General features: G+C 47.0%; 2 protein-coding genes across 4 annotated transcripts in view; one reads left to right on the top strand and one right to left on the bottom strand.

Moving 5' to 3' along the window:
- Positions 1-4,508: 4,508 nt before the first annotated feature.
- dennd1a (DENN/MADD domain containing 1A) overlaps positions 4,509-22,328 on the top strand; it is a 26,197-nt gene continuing 8,377 nt past the window's right edge. Inside the window, exons 1-14 of one of the 3 annotated variants that reach the window (XM_032511919.1) lie at positions 4,509-4,665; positions 5,724-5,788; positions 8,505-8,548; positions 15,430-15,479; positions 16,612-16,731; positions 16,825-16,894; positions 17,405-17,485; positions 17,602-17,655; positions 18,177-18,287; positions 18,711-18,811; positions 19,482-19,527; positions 19,663-19,764; positions 19,848-19,973; positions 22,199-22,300. In XM_032511919.1, the coding sequence (XP_032367810.1) occupies positions 4,649-4,665; positions 5,724-5,788; positions 8,505-8,548; positions 15,430-15,479; positions 16,612-16,731; positions 16,825-16,894; positions 17,405-17,485; positions 17,602-17,655; positions 18,177-18,287; positions 18,711-18,811; positions 19,482-19,527; positions 19,663-19,764; positions 19,848-19,973; positions 22,199-22,300 (1,089 nt within the window). In that variant the 5' untranslated portion in view covers positions 4,509-4,648. The remainder of the gene's footprint in view (positions 4,666-5,723; positions 5,789-8,504; positions 8,549-15,429; positions 15,480-16,611; positions 16,732-16,824; positions 16,895-17,404; positions 17,486-17,601; positions 17,656-18,176; positions 18,288-18,710; positions 18,812-19,481; positions 19,528-19,662; positions 19,765-19,847; positions 19,974-22,198; positions 22,301-22,328) is intronic. The other 2 variants (XM_032511921.1, XM_032511920.1) reach the window with 2 other exon arrangements.
- LOC116686875 (uncharacterized) overlaps positions 18,069-22,328 on the bottom strand; it is a 19,926-nt gene continuing 15,666 nt past the window's right edge. Inside the window, exon 4 of the mRNA XM_032511922.1 lies at positions 18,069-18,080. The gene's annotated coding sequence lies outside the window, so the exon portion shown is untranslated. The remainder of the gene's footprint in view (positions 18,081-22,328) is intronic.

Below are 22,328 nucleotides of genomic sequence, written 5' to 3'. Positions count from 1 at the left end.
TTCCTTTCCTGGGGCGGTCCTCATGTGATAAGGTAATCAGATTTCTCAGACAAAATCCAGGGACATTTTCAGCTCAGAAGCGTATTTACCTCCAAAACACACCATGTTTTTATTTTTGTAAAACTTAAAACGGGGACACTAGACCTAGAGCTGTTCTCATTCCCCCCTTAAAGGTCTGATCCCAGAATCCCCCCTGCTGCTACTTCATACACCTCAGAGGGGAATGTTGTAATGTTTACTGAACCACTTTTATCTGAGAGCTTTTGCTTTATTGCTTCAGGCTTGTTTCTGCAGCAGCTCATTGAGTATCAGATACAATAAAAACTATTGATTGATGCAGTATTAAACAAGGTCGCTGCTGTCGGCAGCAGAGAAACAAGCTACAATGGAAGTTAATAGGATACTTGTCCAGGTTGTATTTACGTTCATAAAAGTGCTCGCTTTGCTACTAACAGACTCAGATTAATATTCTAAGTGACAACATTAGGGAAAGGATTTCTAAGGAGGTCGACCTTCCTGTTAAAGATTAAGATTTTTTTTTAAAACATAAAAGTCCGCGAAATTGCATTTGCTGAACCCACCAGACTCCATGTAAATAATCAGTAATTTTAGCATGGTAAAATACGGCTTTCTAAAACATCTCTGAGCTCTGAGCAGCGCTGGCTCTGGAATCCGGGGACAGTCTGGTCACCCCATCATGTGAGCCAGTTTCGTTGTAGTGCTTGATGGTTTTTGCGACTGCACTTGGGGACACATTCAAGGTTTTCTCAATTTTCCGGACTGACTGACCTTCATTTCTTAAAGTAATGATGACCACTCGTTTTGTTAGCTGATTGGTTCTTGCCATAATATGAATTCTAACAGTTGTCCAATCAGTTGTTTGTATCAACTTGACTTCTTCACAACACAGCTGATGGTCCCAAATAAGGCAAGAAATTCCAGTAATTAACCCTGACAAGGTCCACCTGTAAAGTGAAAACCCTTTCAGGTGATTTGAAGTATTACACCACTGAACACAGAAGTCTGCACACTCTTTCTTCTTCTCTGACAGCAGCATGCTCATGAATTCTAACTTTTCCATATTGATTTGACACAATCAAATTGACACATTTGATTCAGGGTCAGCCCATAGCTCTCAGTCTCATCACAACTTCATGACTTTGCTGATCGCTCCTGGTCGAGGTCATGAACCATCATGTTGTAGGAATGTTCTCTACCATCTCCATGTCAGCCAAAACTGTCCCAATCTCATGCTGATATGTAGCTACTAGCGGATCAAAAACACCAAAGAACAGCTTCTTGTATGTGTATGTGCCAGTGCGTACCACAATTGCAGTGACACCTCTCGCTTCTGGTGTGAGCTCTAGTTGGTGGAAGCCCCGCTTTACGTACAGTTTGCTGAAGGTGACTGAACCGTTGAGCATCCCTTGTACACCAGGGGAATTGGACATCTCTCTGATGACAGCTTTATTTGTTTTCCCCTGCAGAACACGTCTCAGGGGTTGTACAGTGGGTGCTACACTCGGATTAATAGGGCTGTTTTTCTTGGTGTTCAGTGTACCAACCCTTGACAGTTCGGGACGTTCTGATCGGAAGTCTGTGACTGTGAACATGTTTTTGCCCACTCTCAGCACATGTAGCTCAATAGCAGTTGTCTTACTATGGATCAAGTCTTCTAGTGGGTCTCTGCACCCTTATACTTTGAACTTAAGGCGGTTTTACGCTTCTGCAGAGGCTCCACGCAGAGCTTTCGCCATAGCCTACATAACTGGCCTGGTTTTTATACTGGCCGGCGTGTGTGTGTGGGGATTGGGTGGGGGAGGGAGAATTGAGAGGGTGGTGGCGATTAGCTTCAGGGTGAGTACTGACTCTAGAGTCGTAGTGAGAGAAACCTCCTTGATTTCATGTTGTTTATGGAGGAGAAACCGGAAACGAGTTGAGGGGAATGCAACGCTACCAAGCCATGGCCGAGAGACGTGCGTCGCCACGATGTGTCGTTGCAATTTTTGAGAAGTGACGTCTGGCCACACCGTAGGGTCCAACGTAGACACAGAGGGGTTGCTGGGGTAGGGTTAGCCTCATCACCATCTGGTACGCTGCTGCCACTGCCGAGCACATGGGCAGACTGTCCTCACATCCTCCATTACCATCTGGTATGGAGGGCGTGCTGGGGAAAGGCCGGTCTGATCAGGAGAGACGGCATTCATCCCACTTTGGACCGAGCCGCTCTCATATCAAAAAATCTGATAGAGTCTATTATCAGCCATAAACCATGACAACCCAAGTCTGGTAATAATCAGAGGTGCAGTGCTTCCACTGGGTCAGTCGCCCACTCATAGTCTAATAACCACAGTGTCTGCCCCCCCGACTCAGATCAGTTAAATCAAAGGGAAACAAAAGAGGGGCTATACAGGACACAATGGGAAAATGATCAGCTCTCGTCGCCCTCCACGCTCTACCAACCAGCCGTCATCAGCTGTGACATCACCTCACTCAACTTCGCTCTGCTCAACATCCGCTCACTGACACGCAAGGGACATCTCATCCAGGACTTCATCTCCGATCGTGGGCTAGACTTTCTCTGTTTAACCGAGACATGGCAACAGCCCAACATCTTTTCTGAATTAAAAGGAATCCACTCCTAGTGGATTTGTTTACATCTGTCAACCCCGTGGCTCTGGCCGGGGAGGAGGTCTACCGTGAGAAGTGGAAGGTCTCGCCGGTGTCTGTCCCTGTCTCCAGCTCCTTTGAATCTGCTGTCTGCAAGTTGTCTGGTCCCACTCCAACCATCATTGCTGTGGTCTACCGCCCCCCTAAACCCAATAGTGTGCTGTATAGTATTTGTTTTGCTGAATAGTATTTGTTTTATTTTGCTGTTGTATAATATTTGTTTTGTTTTGTTGTTGTATAGTATGTGTTTTGCTGTTTTATTATGTATAGTTTTTGTTTTTGTTTTGTTTTGTATATGAATTCCCTGTGCGGCATCCTTGAGTGCCAAGAAAGGCATCTTTAAATAAAATGTATTATTATTTATTATTAAAACAAACCTCAAGAACAGCCTGTTTTCATCTTCGTAACATTGCCAAAATTAGGAACATCCTGTCTCACAACGATGCTGAGAAACTAGTCCATGCATTTGGTACTTCCAGGATGGACTACTGTAATCCTTTATTATCAGGATGCTCAATAAGTCCCTTAAGACTCTCCAGCTGATCCAGAATGCTGCAGCGCGTCTTCTAACAAGAACTAGAAAAGAGATCATATTCCTCCTGTATTAGCTTCTCTGCATTGGCTTCCTGTAAAATCCAGGGTTGAATTTAAAATCCTTCTCCTGACCTACAAAGCTCTAAATGGTCAAGCACCATCTTATCTAGAAGAGCTCTTAGAGCCTTATTGTCCCACTAGAGCACTGCACTCCCAGAATTCCTTGGAGTTACTTGTGGTTCCTAGAGTCTCTTAAAGTAGACTGGGAGCCAGAGCCAGCTATCAGGCTCCTCTACTGTGGACCAGCTCCCAGTCTAAGTCCGGGGACCAGAGCCTTCAGTTATCAAGCTCCTCTACTGTGGACCAGCTCCCAGTCTGGGTCCGGGGACCAGAGCCTTCAATTTTAAGGCTCCTCTACTGTGGAATCAGCTCCCGGTCTGGGTTTGGGACGCAGACACCGTCACCACATTGAAGAGTAAACTCTCTTCTTTGATAAAGCTCATTGTTAGGGAGTGAGGAGTCGCGGTGTCCGCCTAGACCGGCCCACCTGCTTCTAGATTCATCTACCATATAATCAATATGATAAAACCAGAGAGAGGGAGGGCAGTACAGCCCGACCAGGCTCCTCTCTTTACCCTGTCTCTCTTAGTTCTGCTGTAATAGTTTTAGACTGCTGGGGGATCAGACAGGCTCCAGAATCTACTTCCTGCTACGCTCTGCTGGAACCTGCATTGCCATGAACTGCAACAAACTATTTCTAGTCACTGTTCCATTATCTTTTACTGTGGCCGTTATTGCCACTGTTCATCACCCCCCCAACCGGCCGTCAGCCTACCAAGACCCTGGGTCTGTCCCAGGTTTCCCCCTAAAAGGAGTTTTTCCTCACCACTGTCGTACTGTTGCTGCTCTGGAGGAAACTACTAGAACTGTTGGGTCCTTGTAAGTTATAAAGCGGTCTAAACCTGCTCTACCTGTAAATTATAGAGTGTGGTCTAGACCTACTCTAGAGTCAACACATGTATCATTGCACGCACTACACACGCGTGCGCACACACACACACACACACACACACACACACACACACACACACACACACACACACACACACACACACACACACACACACACACAGTATGGTGGACTCATAACGGTCTATGGGTAGACTACAGCAGCAGTAAATAACGGCCTACCCTCCCATGGTGTTGAGTCGGTGTTGTGGGAGTTGTAGTTTGTAGCTTTACACGGAACTGTCTACACATCCACCAAAGACCGACCGCCCTTCTACAACATAATCAATGTCCCATGATACAGCGCGGCGCGGAGCGTGATCTCCGCGTCACTGCAGACAGATATGGCGGTGTCTGGCTGTGTGTGACAGCTTAGCATCAGGTTAGCTTGGGAACACAGCTCCGGACAGACTCCGCTGCCCGCCGCCGCTTCAGGATGGGCTCCCGAATCAGGTGAGAGGGTCCGCCCTGAGGCTGCCTGCAGCCGGCCGCCGCGGCCCGGCAGCCCGCCTCACGCAGCCTCTCTTAGGGGAGAGAAGGAACGATAGGCCCGCTGGACTTGTTGCGACACAGGCTAAAAACACTGACTCCACTAAGCGTTAAGGTGGCTCATCTGGTCTGCTAACGGTTATCACAAGATGAGACATATCTGTGTGTGTGTGTGTGTGTGTGTGTGTGTGTGGTGTGTTGTGTGTGTGTGTGTGTGTGTGTGTGTGTGTGTGTGGCCCCCAGATGTTAGATAGAACATAGAACCTCTGTCCCTCCTCTGCTCCTTCATGTCGACACTGCAGGCTCCCATCAGTCTGACTCCAGCTGTGGGTGAACTGGGGCATCCTAGGCCATGGTTTATGTTATTCTGTGTTTATGTGTATAATGAGCTCATGATATTTCATCATAATGGTAGGAAAGTGACTGCACCATCACAACATCACTGACTACTGTCCAGGGCTTCATGACGCCGTGCACTGTGACAGTGATGCATTAGACCCCTTGGTCAGGAGTAGTGATGTCTACAGACTCTACACACATGTGGGGGATAGATAGATAGATAGATAGATATAGATAGATAGATAGATAGATAGATAGATAGATAGAGAAAATACACTTTATTGTCCCCAAGAGGAAATGTTTCTTGGGCATAGAGCTACAATCTGTTCCTTCACAACACAAACGTGCAGCAGAAAAACCATTCTAAAATCAACATGAAATTAACATAAAGGCATAAACATAAGATTATAAGAGAAGATAAATGAAGGACACATATGACTGTACAGACAGTACGATATCTTAAAAAGTGACAGTTATGGCGCATGTTGATTCTTAGTATAGATATGTTGTTGCAGGCCTGACATCAGCGTGCAGATTATTAGGCTGGATGTAGAAAAGTGTGAACTAAAGCAGAGTTTAAGAGGGAATGATCCATGTGTGTGTGGTTTGTCTGGACCGTGGTCCAGACCATGGTCCAGACCGTGATGGAGCCCCCTCTCAGTGTCCAGTGTGCTGTGTTGCAGGGAGAGCCCTGTGTCCCCCTTCGAGGTGTATGTGGAGGTGGCCCACCCAGGCCCACTCAGCGCCGGTGAGTAACGCTCTGCACACACACAGCTTCTCTTCTGGGGGGCAGGGTCAGGGCGGGGGGCTTTTCAACTGTCAGGCTTATTATCACACATAAACAGTAATTCAAAGTTGCTGAAATACAATAGATACATATATCTCTTCATTCATATTATTCATTTGTTTGGTTTATTTCACGCGTCATCATTGGATCTTTAAACCTAGTTTCAGGAGGGACACTGATCGTATGCAGGCCGCATGAAATGGGGAACCCCAAATAAGCTCCTCGGAGGGGGGTCCAATAACAATAAACATACAACAAATAATATACCAACCCAAAACTCAATGTACCATGGACGCAAAATAGACGTATACAGAAAAAAATATCGACTACTAGGGCCGCACAATGAATTTTATATTTTTATCATAATTTCTATCGAATGTGCAGTATGGATTTCCAAATCACACGGGGGGACAATATTTGTTAAAGACTAAATATGTGTCAAACCGTTGTGAATAAAGTATTGTGGTGCTGCAGAGACGTAGTATCCTACAGACTAAGAAAACATCTTTGTTTGGTACAGATGCTCGCAATCATCTCTATACTCATTTCAATTTTAAAATTTGAATATTTTTCAACCAGCTCCCCCTACAGGTTTCTCTAGAGAGCACCCCCCTACAGGTTTCTCCCTAGAGCCCCCCCTACAGGTTTCTCTAGAGACCCCTCCCTACAGGTTTCTCTAGAGACCCCTCCCTATAGGTTTCTCAATAGAGCCCCCCCCCTACAGGTTTCTCTATAGGGCTCTCCCTACAGGTTTCTCTCTAGAGCCCCCCCGCCCCACAACTGAGCAATTTGTTAATGCAAGACCTGATATCACACCATTCTTCGTAACACTACATTGAGTATTTTTTTACTTTTGTGTATAATATTTAATACTTTTGTGGATGTATACATTTTGCCAAGAAATACAATAATATGCAATAACATGTCTGGGGTCTTCTTATAAAAAGCCCAAATAATATGACATAATATAATCTGTTCAGCCAACCCATCTGCCACCTGCTGATAGAATGATGCAACAACAGGATAATACCAAAATGAATGCATAATGTTCTCCTCACAAAAAGATTTGTATTTGCAAACATAAATCCCATGTGTCAGCAGTGTCCAATACAAACCATCCATTATTACTACATTACATGTCATTTAGCTGATGCTTCTATCCAAAGGGACTTCCAATTGCTATCTATGTCAGAAGTGGCACACCTGTGGAGCAGCTAGGGGTTTAGTGCCTTGCTCAGGGACACATTGGTTGATGTATGGCAGTGGGAATCAAACCAAAAACATAGGTCATATTCACTGCCCCCCCTACCCCCCCTGACAAACATCCAAACATTATTGTTGACCAGATGAAACTAACTCTCACCTAACATCCTTCACCGCACCTTTTGGCGCTACAATAAAAGCAGCTGATTGGTCAGTTCCATACACATTGTTAAAGGTGCAGAGCAATGCTTTTTCTTTATTAAATTACAGCACAAAACTCTCAAATGATCATAACATAATCCCAAGGCTGATCTAGTCCCTGTAGACTGGATTCTAAGCAGTGGTTCATTGGCACCCTCGTACAACCAACCCTCACAGAAAAAAGGTGACATTTAGGAAAAGAAAACAAAGCTGTGCTTGCATGAGGCCCATGGTTTTTTCATGTGAAATATTGACTAGCTTTACCTTTTTGGACCTCAGACCGTATTGGATGAAACGGTCACTCTTATGGCGCTTACCCACTGCTAGTACCAGCTCTACCCGGCTCGACTCGGCCGCGGTGCCCCATCCTCCTTTTTCCATTGCAGATTAGTACCTGTGGGGCTGGTTGTCATGGCGACGCCGCAGAAAACTGCCGTGACCTAACGCAGCACACACACAGAACATGAAGGTGTGTTTGATTCTCGGCATGTCGCTGTTGGCCAGAAGACACATTTAGTTTCTGAAGATCTAAAACACCGCTGGATAGACTACTTAAACATGGGGAGTGTTTAAGTAGTCCCCCCCCCATCGGTCACTAGGGATGAGGACGCAGTGATTAGTGACGATTCTCTCCAACCAATCAGCAGTCTGCAGGTTTTCTCTTCACCTTTTGGTATCGCCTCAGCAGCTTGGAACCTCGACGGAGGGGGTACTAAATAGTCCCTGGTAGCAGGAACCAGGGACTTAATCATCACGGACCAACCAAGGAAGGCCAGGCCAGGCCAGGCGATACCATGCAGTGGAAAAACGCCATTAGACATATACACCTGTTTACAGGGTGTCACACACACACACGCACACACACACACACACACACACACACACACACACACACACACTGGTTGGTTTGAAGAGTTTATGAGTCATAATGGTTGCAACATGTGACTCATTTCCAGGATAGTGAGGTTGTCGGTTGTATTTCTAAGAATTTCCTAATTTCCTGTTGAATGTCCACACTACTCTTTTCTGTCTGACTTCTTCCGCTGTTTTAAATGTGGAACCTTGTGGTCTAATGGTAGTTATCACAGAAGGAATATATGGCTTCTAGATCTAGATTTTATATGAATGAATGAATGAATGCATGCATGATTAAATTAATTACTTCTCCCTCTGTCCTGTCTAACAGTCCTGTCCCCTGTCTGTCTTCTCAAACAGTTCTTTCCTCTGTCTGTCTTCTCTAACAGTCCTTTCCTCTGTCTGTCCTCTTTAACAGGGCCAGAGGTGCGGAGACAGTATCCTGAGGACTACACAGAGCAGGTGAGAGTGACTTCTCTGTGTTCCAATTTATTTATCAATTTCTCATGTGTCCCTGCTGTGTGCTGTGTTAGTGGCTGTATGTCCCAGAAGGACTGGGTCATATGTCCCTGGTGTGTGCTGTGTTAGTGGCTGTATGTCCCAGAATTACTGGGTCATATGTCCCTGGTGTGTGCTGTGTTAGTGGCAGGATGTCTCAGAAGGACTGGGTCATATGTCCCTGGTGTGTGCTGTGTTAGTGGCAGGATGTCCCAGAAGGACTGGGTCATTGTCCCTGGTGTTGCTGTGTTTAGTGCAGGATGTTCCAGAAGGACTGGGTCATATGTCCCTGGTGTATGCTGTGTGGCAGGATGTCCAGAAGGACTGGGTCATATGTCCTGGGGTGTGCTGTGTTAGTGGCAGCAGATGTCCCAGAAGGACTGGGTCATATGTCCCTCTGGTGTGTGCTGTGTTAGTGGCGTACAGGGTTCCCAGAAGGACGGGTATATTGTCCTGGTGTGTGCGGTTTAGTGGCGGCAGGATGTCCAGAAGGACGGTCATATGTCCTGGTGTGTGCGTGTTAGGGCAGGATGTCGCAAAGGACTGGGTCATATGTCCCTGGTGTGTGTGTGGTTAGTGGCAGGATGTCCAGAAAGGACTGGGTCATATGTCCCTGGTGTGTGCTGTGGTAGTGCAGGAGTACCAAAGGACTGGGTATATGTCTGGTGTTGTGTGCTGTGTAGTGGCAGGATGTTCTCAGAAGGACTGGGTCATATGTCCCTGGTGTGTGCTGTGTTAGTGGCAGTACAGTATGTCCCAGAAGGACTGGGTCATATGTCCCTGGTGTGTGCTGTGTTAGTGGCAGGACAGGTTTTCCCAGAAGGACTGGGTCATATGTCCCTGGTGTGTGCTGTGTTAGTGGCAGGATGTCCGAAAAGGACTGGGTCATATGTCCCTGGTGTGTGCTGTGTTAGTGGCAGGATGTCCCAGAAGGACTGGGTCATATGTCCCTGGTGTGTGCTGTGTTAGTGACAGGATGTCCCAGAAGGACTGGGTAATATGTCCCTGGTGTGTGCTGTGTTAGTGGCAGGATGTCTCAGAAGGACTGGGTCATATGTCCCTGGTGTGTGCTGTGTTAGTGGCAGGATGTCTCAGAAGGACTGGGTCATATGTCCCTGGTGTGTGCTGTGTTAGTGGCAGGATGTCCCAGAAGGACTGGGTCATATGTCCCTGGTGTGTGTTGTGTTAGTGGCAGTACAGTATGTCCCAGAAGGACTGGGTCATATGTCCCTGGTGTGTGCTGTGTTAGTGGCAGGATGTCCGAAAAGGACTGGGTCATATGTCCCTGGTGTGTGCTGTGTTAGTGGCAGGATGTCCAAAAGGACTGGGTCATATGTCCCTGGTGTGTGCTGTGTTAGTGGCAGGATGTCCCAGAAGGACTGGGTCATATGTCCCTGGTGTGTGCTGTGTTAGTGGCAGTACAGTATGTCCCAGAAGGACTGGGTCATATGTCCCTGGTGTGTGCTGTGTTAGTGGCAGGATGTCTCAGAAGGACTGGGTCATATGTCCCTGGTGTTTGCTGTGTTAGTGGCAGGATGTCCCAGAAGGACTGGGTCATATGTCCCTGGTGTGTGCTGTGTTAGTGGCAGTACAGTATGTCCCAGAAGGACTGGGTCATATGTCTGGTGTGGCTGTGTTAGTGGCAGTACAGGTTTCCCAGAAGGACTGGGTCATATGTCCTGGTGTGTGCTGTTTAGTGGCAGGAGTCCGAAAAGGATGGGTCATATGTCCCTGGTGTGTGCTGTGTTAGTGGCAGGATGTCCGAAAAGGACTGGGTCATATGTCCCTCGTGTGTGCTGTGTTAGTGACAGGATGTCCCAGAAGGACTGGGTAATATGTCCCTGGTGTGTGCTGTGTTAGTGGCAGGATGTCCCAGAAGGACTGGGTCATATGTCTCTGGTGTGTGCTGTGTTAGTGGCAGGATGTCCCAGAAGGACTGGGTAATATGTCCCTGGTGTGTGCTGTGTTAGTGGCAGGATGTCCAGAAGGACTGGGTCATATGTCCCTGGTGTGTGCTGTGTTAGTGGCAGGATGTCCCAGAAGGACTGGGTCATATGTCCCTGGTGTGTGCTGTGTTAGTGGCAGTACAGTATGTCCCAGAAGGACTGGGTCATATGTCCCTGGTGTGTGCTGTGTTAGTGGCAGTACAGGTTTCCCAGAAGGACTGGGTCATATGTCCCTGGTGTGTGCTGTGTTAGTGGCAGGATGTCCGAAAAGGACTGGGTCATATGTCCCTGGTGTGTGCTGTGTTAGTGGCAGGATGTCCCAGAAGGACTGGGTCATATGTCCCTGGTGTGTGCTGTGTTAGTGACAGGATGTCCCAGAAGACTGGGTAATATTGCACTGTGTGTGTGTGTTAGTGGCAGGATGTCTCAGAAGGACTGGGTCATATGTCCCTGGTGTGTGCTGTGTAATGGCAGGATGTCTCAGAAGGACTGGGTATATGTCCTGGTGTGTGCTGTGGTAGTGGCAGGATGTCCCGAAGGACTGGGTCATAATCCCTGGTGTGTGTTGTGTTGTGGCAGTACAGTATGTCCCAGAAGGACTGGGTCATATGTCTGGTGTGGCTGTGTTAGTGGCGCAGGATGTCCGAAAAGGATGGGGATAGTCCCTGGTGTGTGCGTGTTAGTGGCGGAGTGTCCCAGAAGGACTGGGTCATATGTCCCTGGTTTTGCTGGTTAGTGGCAGTACAGATGTCCAGAGAGACTGGGTCATATGTCCTGGTGGTGCTGTGTTAGTGGCAGGATGTCTCAGAAGGACTGGGATATGTCTGGTGTTTGCGTGTTAGTGGCAGGATGTCCCAGAAGGACTGGGTCATATGTCCTGGTGTGTGCTGTGTTAGTGGCAGTACAGTATGTCCCAGAAGGACTGGGTCTATGTCCCTGGTCTGTGCTGTGTTAGTGGCAGTACAGGTTTCCCAGAAGGACTGGGTCATATGTCCCTGGTGTGTGCTGTGTTAGTGGCAGGATGTCCGAAAGGACTGGGTATATGTCCGGTGTGGCTGGGTTGTAGGCAGGATGTCCGAAAAGGACGGGTCATATGTCCCTCGTTTGTGCTGGTTAGTAGCAGGATGTCCCAGAAGGACTGGGTCATATGTCCTGGTGTGTGCTGTGTTAGTGGCGGAGTCAGAAGGACTGGGTCATAGTCTCTGGTGTGTGCTGTGTAGTGGCAGGATGTCCCAGAAGGACTGGGTAATATGTCCCTCGTGGTGCTGTGTGAGTGGACAGGATGTCCCAGAAGGACTGTGTAATAGTCCCTGGGTGTGCGTGGTGTGGCAGGTGTCCAGAAGGACTGGGTCATATGTCTTGGTGTGTGCGGTGTTAGTGGCAGGATGTCCCAGAAGGACTGGGTCATATGTCCCGGTGTGTGCTGTGTAGTGGCAGGATGTCCGAAGGATGGGTATAGTCCCTGGTGTGTGCTGTGTTAGTGGCAGGATGTCTCAGAAGGACTGGGTCATATGTCCCTGGTGTGTGCTGTGTTAGTGGCAGGATGTCCCAGAAGGACTGGGTCATATGTCCCTGGTGTGTGTGTGTTAGTGGCAGGATGTCCCAGAAGGACTGGGTCATATGTCCTGGTGTGCGTGTGTAGTGGCAGTACGTGTCCCGAAGGAGGGTCATATGTCCGGTGTGTGCTGTGTTAGTGGCAGTAAGGTGTTTACCAGAAGGACTGGGTCATATGTCCCTGGTGTGTGCTGTGTTAGTGGCAGGATGTCCGAAAAGGACTGGGTCATATGTCCCTGGTGTGTGCTGTGTTAGTGGCAGGATGTCCCAGAAGGACTGGGTCATATGTCCCTGGTGTTGTGCTGTGTTAGTGACAGGATGGTACCAGAAGGACTGGGTAATATGTCCCTGGTGTGGCTGGGTTAGTGGCAGGAGTCTCAGAAGGACTGGGTCATATGTCCCTGGTGTGTGCTGTGTTAGTGAAAGGAGTCCCGAAGGACTGGTGGGATATGTCCCTGGTGTGTGCGTGTTAGGGGCAGTACGTATGTCCCAGAAGGACTGGGTTATATGTCCCTGTGGTGTCTGTGTTAGTGGCAGTACAGGATGTCCCGAAGGACGGGTCATATGTCCTGGTGTGTGCTGTGTTAGTGGCAGGATGTCCCAGAAGGACTGGGTCATTGTCCTGGTGTGCTGTGTTGTGAAAGGATGTCCCAGAAGGACTGGGTAATATGTCCGGGTGTGGTGCTGTGTAGTGGCAGGATGTATCAGAAGGACTGGGTCATATGTCCCTGGTGGTGTACTGTGTTAGTGGCAGGATGTCCCAGAAGTACTGGGTCATATGCCTGGTGTGTGCTGTGTGAGTGGCAGGATGTCCCAGAAGGACTGGGACAAATGTCCTGGTGTGTGCTGTGTTAGTGGCAGGATGTCAGAAGGACGGGTCATATGTCTCTGGTTTGTGCGTGTTAGTGGCAGGCTGTCCAGAAGGATGGTCATATGTCCTGGTGTGTGCTGTGTTAGTGGCAGGATGTCTCAGAAGGACTGGGTCATATGTCCGGTGTGTGCTGGTTGTGGCGGATGTCTCAGAAGGACTGGGTCTATGTCCATGGTGTGTGCTGTGTTAGGGGCAGGATGTCCAGAAGGACGGGTCATAGTCCCTGGTGTGTGCTGTGTTAGTGGCAGGATGTCTCAGAAGGCGGGGTCATATGTCCTGGTGTCTGCGTGTTAGTGGCAGTACAGTATGTCCAGAAGGACTGGGTCATATGTCCCTGGTGTGTGTGCTGTGTTAGTGGCAGGATGTCCAGAAGGACTGGGTCATATGTCTGGTGTGTGCTGTGTTGTGGCAGGATGTCCCACGAGGACTGGGTCTATGTCCCTGGTGGTGCTGACCGTAGACATGTCACAGATAATAAAACAAGTAAGCTTTTTAGTTCAATTTTCTGTATAATGTCAGATCATAAAAATCTATAACAGAATAGAGCAGGTCTAGACACTCTATAATTACAGGTAGAGCAGGTCTAGAAAACTCTGTAATTAAAGATGAGCAGGTCTAGACCACTCTATAATTACAGATAGAGCGAGGTCTAGACCACTCTTAAATTACGATAGAGCAGGTCTAGACCACTCTATAATTACAGATAGAGCAGGTCTAGACCACTCTGTTAATTTACAGATAGGCAGGTCGACCATCTATAATTACAGATAGAGCGGTCTAGACCTCTATAATTTACAGTAGAGCAGTCTAGACCATCTATAATTTACAGATAGAGCAGGTCTAAACCATTCTTAATTTAAGAAGAGCAGGTCTAGACCACTCTATAATTTACAGATAGAGAGGTCTAACCTCTATAATTTACAGATAGAGCAGGTCTAACCGCTCTATAATTACAGATAGAGCAGGTCTAGACCGCTCTATAATTTACAGATCGAGCAGGTCTACACGCTATATATTTACAGATAGAGCAGGTCTAGACCACTCTATAATTTACAGATAGAGCAAGTCTAGACTGCTCTATAATTTACAGATAGAGCAGGTTCACACTGCTCTATAATTTACATATAGAGCAGGTTCACACTGCTCTATAATTTACAGATAGAGCAGGTATAAACGGCTCTATGATTTACAGATAGAGCAGGTCTAGACCACTCCTGGTAGGCCCCTCTAGGGTCCCAGAATCACGGGGAGAGAGCTTGTTCAAGGGTCCCTGAACGTGTGAAAATGAGTTTCGGACTGACCACTTTCTTCCATGGTACAAGAAGAAGAATTGTGCTTTCCGTAACAAAATCCTCCTCATGACAATGACAAAGAATACCTCTGTGTCATTGGCTGCTATGGGCATGAAAGGAGAGAAACCCATGGTGTGGCCCCCATCCTCCCCTGACCTCAACCCTATTGAGAACCTTTGGAGCATTCTCGAGCAAAAGATCTCTGAGGGGGGGAGGAAGTGGGCTCTGGGAGGCTGTTCTCACATCCTGCAAAGAAAGTCAAGCAGAAACTCTCCATGAACAAGTTCCGTGGATGAAGGGGTCCTATGGCAACATGGACCTGGCTTTGTTAAGATGGGCTTGATTGAAACAGCTTTTGATTTCAGAACATATGACCTTCTAATGCTGCAAGCTCAACAAATGACCACGTTCAGTTCTTTACAACCTAGAAAATGTTTTGTAACTCTGTTGTGCATAATAACAGTTCATTTTGAGTTTTTTATTTATTGAAAACAATACTGGTTTCATTGGGTTTCATTGACTTCTACCCTAACGGTTGATGGCTTGAAAAGGATACTGACTAGGAAAATCATCAGTGTAAAATATAATTTGCAGTCTTTAAAAAAAAATTGAATTTAAAAATTAAATCGTGAACGTGGTGAATCGAGATTGCAAATAATATTATATAACGATTAATCATGCAGGTCTAGTGGTGAGGAAACATGTCCTTTAAACAGCCAGAAGCCCTTGGTCGTCTGCCGGTTGGGACACAGAAACACACAAATATAATGAATCATAATTCTAGCAGTTGGTATAAACACTGGTAATTATAGTAACAATAAGGATAACGGCAGGACCACGGCAGCAGCTGTAACCATGATCCAGTTGCCACCCTGATCCAAGGAAATGTGTAAGGCAAAAAAACACAAGGACTCTGGGAAATAACCCCCTGGAGCAGTAACAAGCATTTCTGGGACATGGATGACTGGGACATGATGAGATAAAGGAGAGAGGAGCTCAGTGTGTCAAAGGAAGTCCCCGGCAGTCTAAAAGCATCACAGCAGAACTAAGAGCTGGTCCCATCAGACCTGAGCCAGTTCTAGGTTGGGTTGGGTGAACCTGACCACTATGAAGCAGAGAAGAGAAGGGCTCTGTCCCTCACCATCTAACTACTCACTGTGATCATTACATCTGTCCCCACAGGAGACACTTCAGACTGTGCCCAAGTTCTGCTTCCCGTTTAGCATGGACAGGTACACACACACACACACACACACACACACACACACACACACACACACACACACACACACACACACACACACACACACACACACACACACACACAGAAATGTGTTTGTTTTTCATGTATTTTGTGTAACGGGTGGCTGTGGCTCAGTGGGAAAGCCTGCCCAATCAGAAGGTTGGTGGTTTGATCCCTGGCCCTGCTGTCCCATGTCGAAGTGTCTTTGGGACACTGAACCCCGAGTTGCCCTCGATGCTGTGCCATCAGAGTGTAAATGTGTGTGTGAGTGTGTATCTGATGAGCAGGTGGCGCCTTGTACGGCAGCCTCGGCCACAGTGTGTGAATGGTTCCTGTACTACGTATGTAGCTTTTCACCAACTGCAAGACCCAGGCGGACCCAGAGCATGCTGGGAAACGCCGGCCTCTCAGCTGATCTAACAGCGGACAGCTTCAAAATCGACTCAACATGATGACGTTAAAGATAAAGTTTTTATTGATTTAGAATCGGAGGGATTTTAACTGCTATTAGTCTGATTTAAAGGCTCATTCTGTACAGAACACATGCTGTGGCTGGTAGAGACGTTTAGAAGTCAGAGACTAAATCTCCAGTCTGTTGTTAATTAACATCAACACCAGATCACATGTAGAGCATTATGACAGCTACTCTGTCATAATTAAAACAAGTGGAGACTGTGTACAAGCTGATACCGTATATGGGTCTGATTACTTTTCATTAAATCAGAATCGGACCATGTCCCTTCCTGTCCAGCCTGAAGGCTGCAGCAAACGGCTGGAAACTGTCCCACGTTACCGCAGCTTTATGTCCCCGCCCCCGGCTGCTGCCGCCTGCTCTCATCCACTACAGGCGAGGTGCAGTTCATCTCCAACGAGCCTTGTGGAATCTCTCTAGCATTTGAACTCCGCCCCCATATTCCACACCAACAGTCAACCCACAGCCCCACCCCCACCCCCACCCCCACCAACACCAACCATTAAAAACATTTTGGCTTTGTGATTTATTTGTTGTTTGTATGTGTTCCTTTTGAATTGTAATTCTCTGCACTACCCTCACATTAACACACACACACACACACACACACACGCACACTCCCTGTCTCTGTCCGTGTCTCCGTCTGCAGTCTGACAGTTAACCAGGTGGGTCAGAACTTTACCTTTGTGTTGACCGACATCGAGAGCAAACAGAGATTTGGCTTCTGTCGCCTCTCCTCCGGAGCTCACACCTGCTACTGCATCCTCAGGTCAGTGTTTCCCTACAGTCTATGGTAGCAACACGCAGTAATGAATGCATTTCATGAATGAATGAATGTATGTCTGTGTTTCTGTCCTCTCAGCTACCTGCCCTGGTTTGAAGTCTTCTACAAGCTGCTGAATGTCCTCGCAGACTACACCATCAAAGGCCAGGTGACGTTGTGTTGGGACACATTCAGTGGTGTAGTCTACGTGATATGCCCATATACGCAGTAAACGCACTAAGACGGCTCCAGGATTTCCATATACCCACTTTAAAGATGATACAAACAACATATTTCCATTATATTTTTGATATATTTTGAACTGTCATCTGTGTTTTCCTTCGATAGGCTAAATAAAGGTAATTCCACTGTAAACTGGTGCATTAAAGAGTATCAGAATGCAGGAAATGTCTTTTGAATGGACACTTTCATGTGTCCATTCTGGTCCATATATTTATGTAGTACAGTGTAAAGACCTTACACTACACCACTGGTCTCGCCCAGAGTGTAGCTGTGTGTCCACTCTCAAATAGCTGCAAGATTACACTCGTCTCGTCGCGAGTCTTTGGTCGGAACTGGCCTGAACTGTGACTTTGGGGTTGTGTTTCTGTTTGTGGCGTTACATCATGTCTTTTTCAAACTGCCAGTGCGTGGCTTTAGAATCTTGTGAATGTTTCAGGAAAGCCAGTGGCAGGAGTTCCTGGTGACCCTGCATACGCTGCCTGTCCCCGAGCCCGGCGTCCCGGTTCATCTGGGCGTGGTGAGTCTCTGTGATTGGTTGGAGGATAATTCCTACACTCACCATGTAGTATGCACGCATGTAGTAGAGGAGACCTCTCTGGCTTTGACTGGCCCTCTGCTCTCTGTTTCCTGCAGCACTCCTTCTTCACTGTGCCTGACATCAGGGAACTGCCCACCATACCTGAGAATGTGAGCGCACGCACACACACACACACACACACACACACACACACACACACACACACACACACACACACACACACACACACACACTCACACTCAGGTCTTTGTCCTGCAGTTTGAAACCTTTGCTAACAGATTTGATGAAAAACCTGACAGTACTACAGAAATATGTGGAAGTCCATTTCTAACCGTGAAAATGAATGAATACATGGACAGATTAGATTAGATCTAACATTGTGACTTTTTTTAATGTTGAAAGTCTTAAGTCACATGTTTGATCTAGAAGTGATATTTTTGCCTGATATGTGGTAATAATGAGATAGCAAGAGCTACCTTAGCTCTACTATGTTGTAGTTATGGGGTGTGAGATTTCTACACTTGCAGCCTTCACTAGTCCAGGATTGATGTAATACATATGTGTTGAGCTGATACTGAGTTCTGTGATCAAACTGAATCCTGGTCCACTGGTCTTTACCCAACTACTAACTCTCTGATTTGTTTTTCTCTTGTTGTGTTTGACCCTGCAGAGAAACCTAACCGAGTACTTTGTAGCAGTAGATGTCAATAACATGCTTCATCTGTACGCTAGTATGCTTTATGAACGTCGAATCCTCATCTGCTGTAGCAAACTAAGCACTGTAAGTAGAGCTCCTTCTCCCCCCCACAGCCCTGTGTCAGTCTGTCAGTCATCAGCAGTCCTGAGATGCACAGCGTTTACCCTCTGCCCCCCCATCTGGAAGGCTTTCTTACTTCGATTCACATCACAATGATACTAAATCCTAGTCACATATTGGTGAAATCAGATCATTTCCCTATGTTTTTGAGCCCTAATTGATACAAAACAAAGTCAAACCAATAACCAAAGCCAGACAGTACGTCGTCTTTAGTAGAATATCCCAAAGAAAACATGAGGTTTTCATATGACTCGGACAACTGATAAAGGAAACCTTCTGACACATGCATCCTTCTGTAAAACGTAAACATATCATATATTATAATGTTTCATATATTTTCTAATTGCTGTTTGAGTTATGTGTCTGACACGTTGTCTTTGTCCCCAGTTAACAGCGTGTGTCCATGGCTCCACAGCCATGCTGTATCCCATGCACTGGCAGCATGTGTACATCCCTGTCCTGCCGCCGCATCTGCTGGACTACTGCTGGTCAGTATGCACACGGCATGGCATCTTATGGCATCTTATATATACATATACATATCTTTTTAATTCTTTTTTTGGGCTTTTTCTCCTTTAATGGACAGGACAGCTAGGTGAGAAAAGGGGAAAAGAGAGGGGGAAGACATGCAGGAAATCGTTGAACCCTGGACCTCTGCGTCGAGGCATAGACCTCTATGTATATACGCGCCTGCTCTACCAACTGAGCCAACCCTCTATCTATATACGCGCCTGCTCTACCAACTGAGCCAACCCTCTATCTATATACGCGCCTGCTCTACCAACTGAGCCAACCCTCTATCTATATACGCGCCTGCTCTACCAACTGAGCCAACCCTCTATCTATATACGCGCCTGCTCTACCAACTGAGCCAACCTGGCCATGGGTTATTCTGTATAGGACCCATTGGAAATTTAAAAAAAAACTATAAGACAGATAGGGCTGTACATTAAGTCTGTGCCAAAAGCTGACTGCACATTAGAAAATATTTTCAAACCAAGCCGCGGAGGACATTTAGGACGTTTAGCCTTACAGAAACATGTAGAAAACCAAACAATGTTATCTTAGGATAGGAATCCTACTTAGGGTGGCATCAAACCAGTGCTGAATGAAGAAAGCTTGACATGCTGTTGTATGAAACTGGCCCTTTTTTTTCAGCGCCCCCATGCCCTACCTGATCGGAGTCCATTCCAGTCTGATGGAGGTGGGTGTCATCCAGCAGATAAAACAAAGATTGTTTTACCCTTCTTCATGTGCTACTGACGACGTGACTCTGTGACTTGAGTTGACTGTGTGTGTGTGTGTGTGTGTGTGTGTGTGTGTGTGTGTGTGTGTGTAGAAGGTTCGAGGCATGGCTCTGGATGATGTGGTGCTGCTGAACGTGGACACCAACACCCTGGAAAGCCCCTACGATGACCTGCAGAGCCTGCCCAGCGACGTGGTGAGGGACTCGGGCAGCGCTCAGGGTGGGGACACTGACAGATGAACTTGGTGTCCTAACCTCTGTGACTTCATGTCCCGCAGGTCTCCTCTCTCAAGAGTCGTCTGAGGAAGGTTTCTACAACCACCGGGGACGGCGTGGCCCGAGCCTTCCTCCGCAGCCAGGCGGCGCTGTTTGGCAGCTACAGGAACGCTCTGCAGATCGAGCCGGTCAGTACGCCTGTAGAGCAGCAGAGAAGACACGGGGGGGGGGGGGGGGGGGGGGGATGTGCTAGATCGGATCTGCTAGATGTGTGAACGTCAAAGGACATGCCTTGTGGCCCACCTTATTCTGCCTCTGATTGGCTTACCCTGGTATTCTTACCCTAACCATTAGGGCTGCACAATTAATTGAATTTTAATCACGATCACGATTTTGGCTTCCCACGATCAAATTTGCGTAATCAAGCGATTTTTTTTTTTTTTTTTCCATTTCATTGAACTTTTTTTTTTTTTTTTTTTTTTACAAAGCCAATCTACCGCTCCGTAATCCACTGTCTGATCTTGAGCCAGTCCGAGTTGTCCCTGCACCGTGCAGCTTAGTTTCTAGATGGAGACAGTCCCAGAGGACAGAGAAACGGGAGGAAAACTCAACAGATAGCAGTCGGTTATACGTCGGTCTCAAGGTTTACCAGTTTACCAGTAAACGCAACATTTTGTCCTGTCTGTTGTTTTTCAGACAACGGCAGTGTCTTACCCTCCCTGCAGCTCCGCCACACAGCGCCGGTGTCACGCTCCTGACACTTGTCTACAGTTTTAATTGTTATTAACACAGCTGTATATTGTTATGCAGGAGAGGCAGACCTGTGTTTGTACCAGTGTTTCCGTGGTAACTCTGCGGTCACGGCGACACACAGAAGAAGTTACTGAATGCAGCTAACTTCAGGTTGTAGAGAAATAGCATGTGAGACGGAGCACGCTGGACCCATTCATAATGAGTTGCATAATGCATGTGTTGCAGCTGTATGTATGTACAACATACATCTTCAACATAAGAGGAATGTAGCACAATATGGATGTGAAAGCAGTTATAAATAGCATATGTGACTATAAAATTTGTTTTGGTTAAAATCAACAAATAATTGTGATAATAATCGTAATCAAAATATTGATCAAAATAATCGTGATTATCATTTTGGCCATAATATGGTAACAGCCCTACTAACCATGCTTTTCTTACCCTAACCCCTAACCCTGGTATTGTTACCCTAACCCCTAACCCTGGTATTGTTACCCTAACCCCTAACCCTGGTATTGTTACCCTAACCCCTAACCCTGGTATTGTTACCCTAACCCCTAACACCCTGGTATTGTTACCCTAACCCCTAACCCTGGTATTGTTACCCTAACCCCTAACCCTGGTATTGTTACCCTAACCCCTAACCCTGGTATTGTTACCCTAACCCCTAACCCTGGTATTGTTACCCTAACCCCTAACACTGGTATTGTTACCCTAACCCCTAACACTGGTATTGTTACCCTAACCCCAACCATGGATGTTACCGCTAACCCCTAACCCGGTATTGTTACCCCTAACCCCTAACCCTGGTATTGTTACCCTAACCCCTAACAACCTGGTATTGTTACCACTAAACCCCTAACCCTGTATTGTTACCCTAACCCCTAACCTGGTATTGTTACCCTAACCTAACACTGGTATTGGTTACCCTAACCCCTAACGGTATTGTACCCAACCCTAACACTGGTATTGTTACCCTAACCCCTAACCTGTATTGTTAGCAACCCCTAACACTGGTATTGTTAACCCTAACCCTACCCTAACCCTGGTATTGTTTACCCTAACCCCTAACATGGTATTGTTACCCTAAACCCCTAACCAGGGGATTGTTACCCTAACCCCTAACACCTGGTATTGTTACCCTAACCCCTAACACCTGGTATTGTTACCCTAACCCCTAACCCGGTATTGTTACCCTAAAACCCCTAAAGCCGTATTGTTACCCAACCCCCTAACCCTGGTATTGTTACCCTAACCCCTAACCCTGGTATTGTTACCCTAACCCCTAACCCTAGTATGTTTACCCTAACAGCAGCTGTCACGTTACAAACAAACAGTCAGATAAATATGTTCACTTATGAATTTACACAATCAGTCTCTTTCTGCCAGCATTTCTCTATGGCCGTATCTGCAGCAGTAGTGTTGCTTTGTGCTGTGAGCCGTTCTTAGAGTCTCTGCAGCTCTCCATTATAACAATCTGTTCTTCTTGACTGAGTGGACTCCACCGATCGGACCACCCACTTTTCTGAAGAATTTGCTCAGAGCCTAATGAAGAAGCCGGCTTAGTAGAGAGCGTGGTGCCTGTGGTCTCTGTCTATGACATGGGGACTGGGTTAGTCAGCCATCACTGTGACAGCTGTTGTTCTCCTGCACACAGGGAGAGCCAATCACATTCAACGAGGAAACCTTTGTGAACCACCGATCCAACGCCATGAGACCGTTCCTCCAGAACGCCATCCAGCTGCAGCTCTTCAAACAGGTCAAACACACACACACACACACACACA

The sequence above is a fragment of the Etheostoma spectabile genome, unplaced genomic scaffold (assembly GCF_008692095.1).
Source record: "Etheostoma spectabile isolate EspeVRDwgs_2016 unplaced genomic scaffold, UIUC_Espe_1.0 scaffold546, whole genome shotgun sequence".
Taxonomy (NCBI): domain Eukaryota; kingdom Metazoa; phylum Chordata; class Actinopteri; order Perciformes; family Percidae; genus Etheostoma; species Etheostoma spectabile.
The sequence above is the reverse complement of the archived record's forward strand: the minus strand, read 5'-3'. Positions and strand labels throughout refer to the sequence as shown.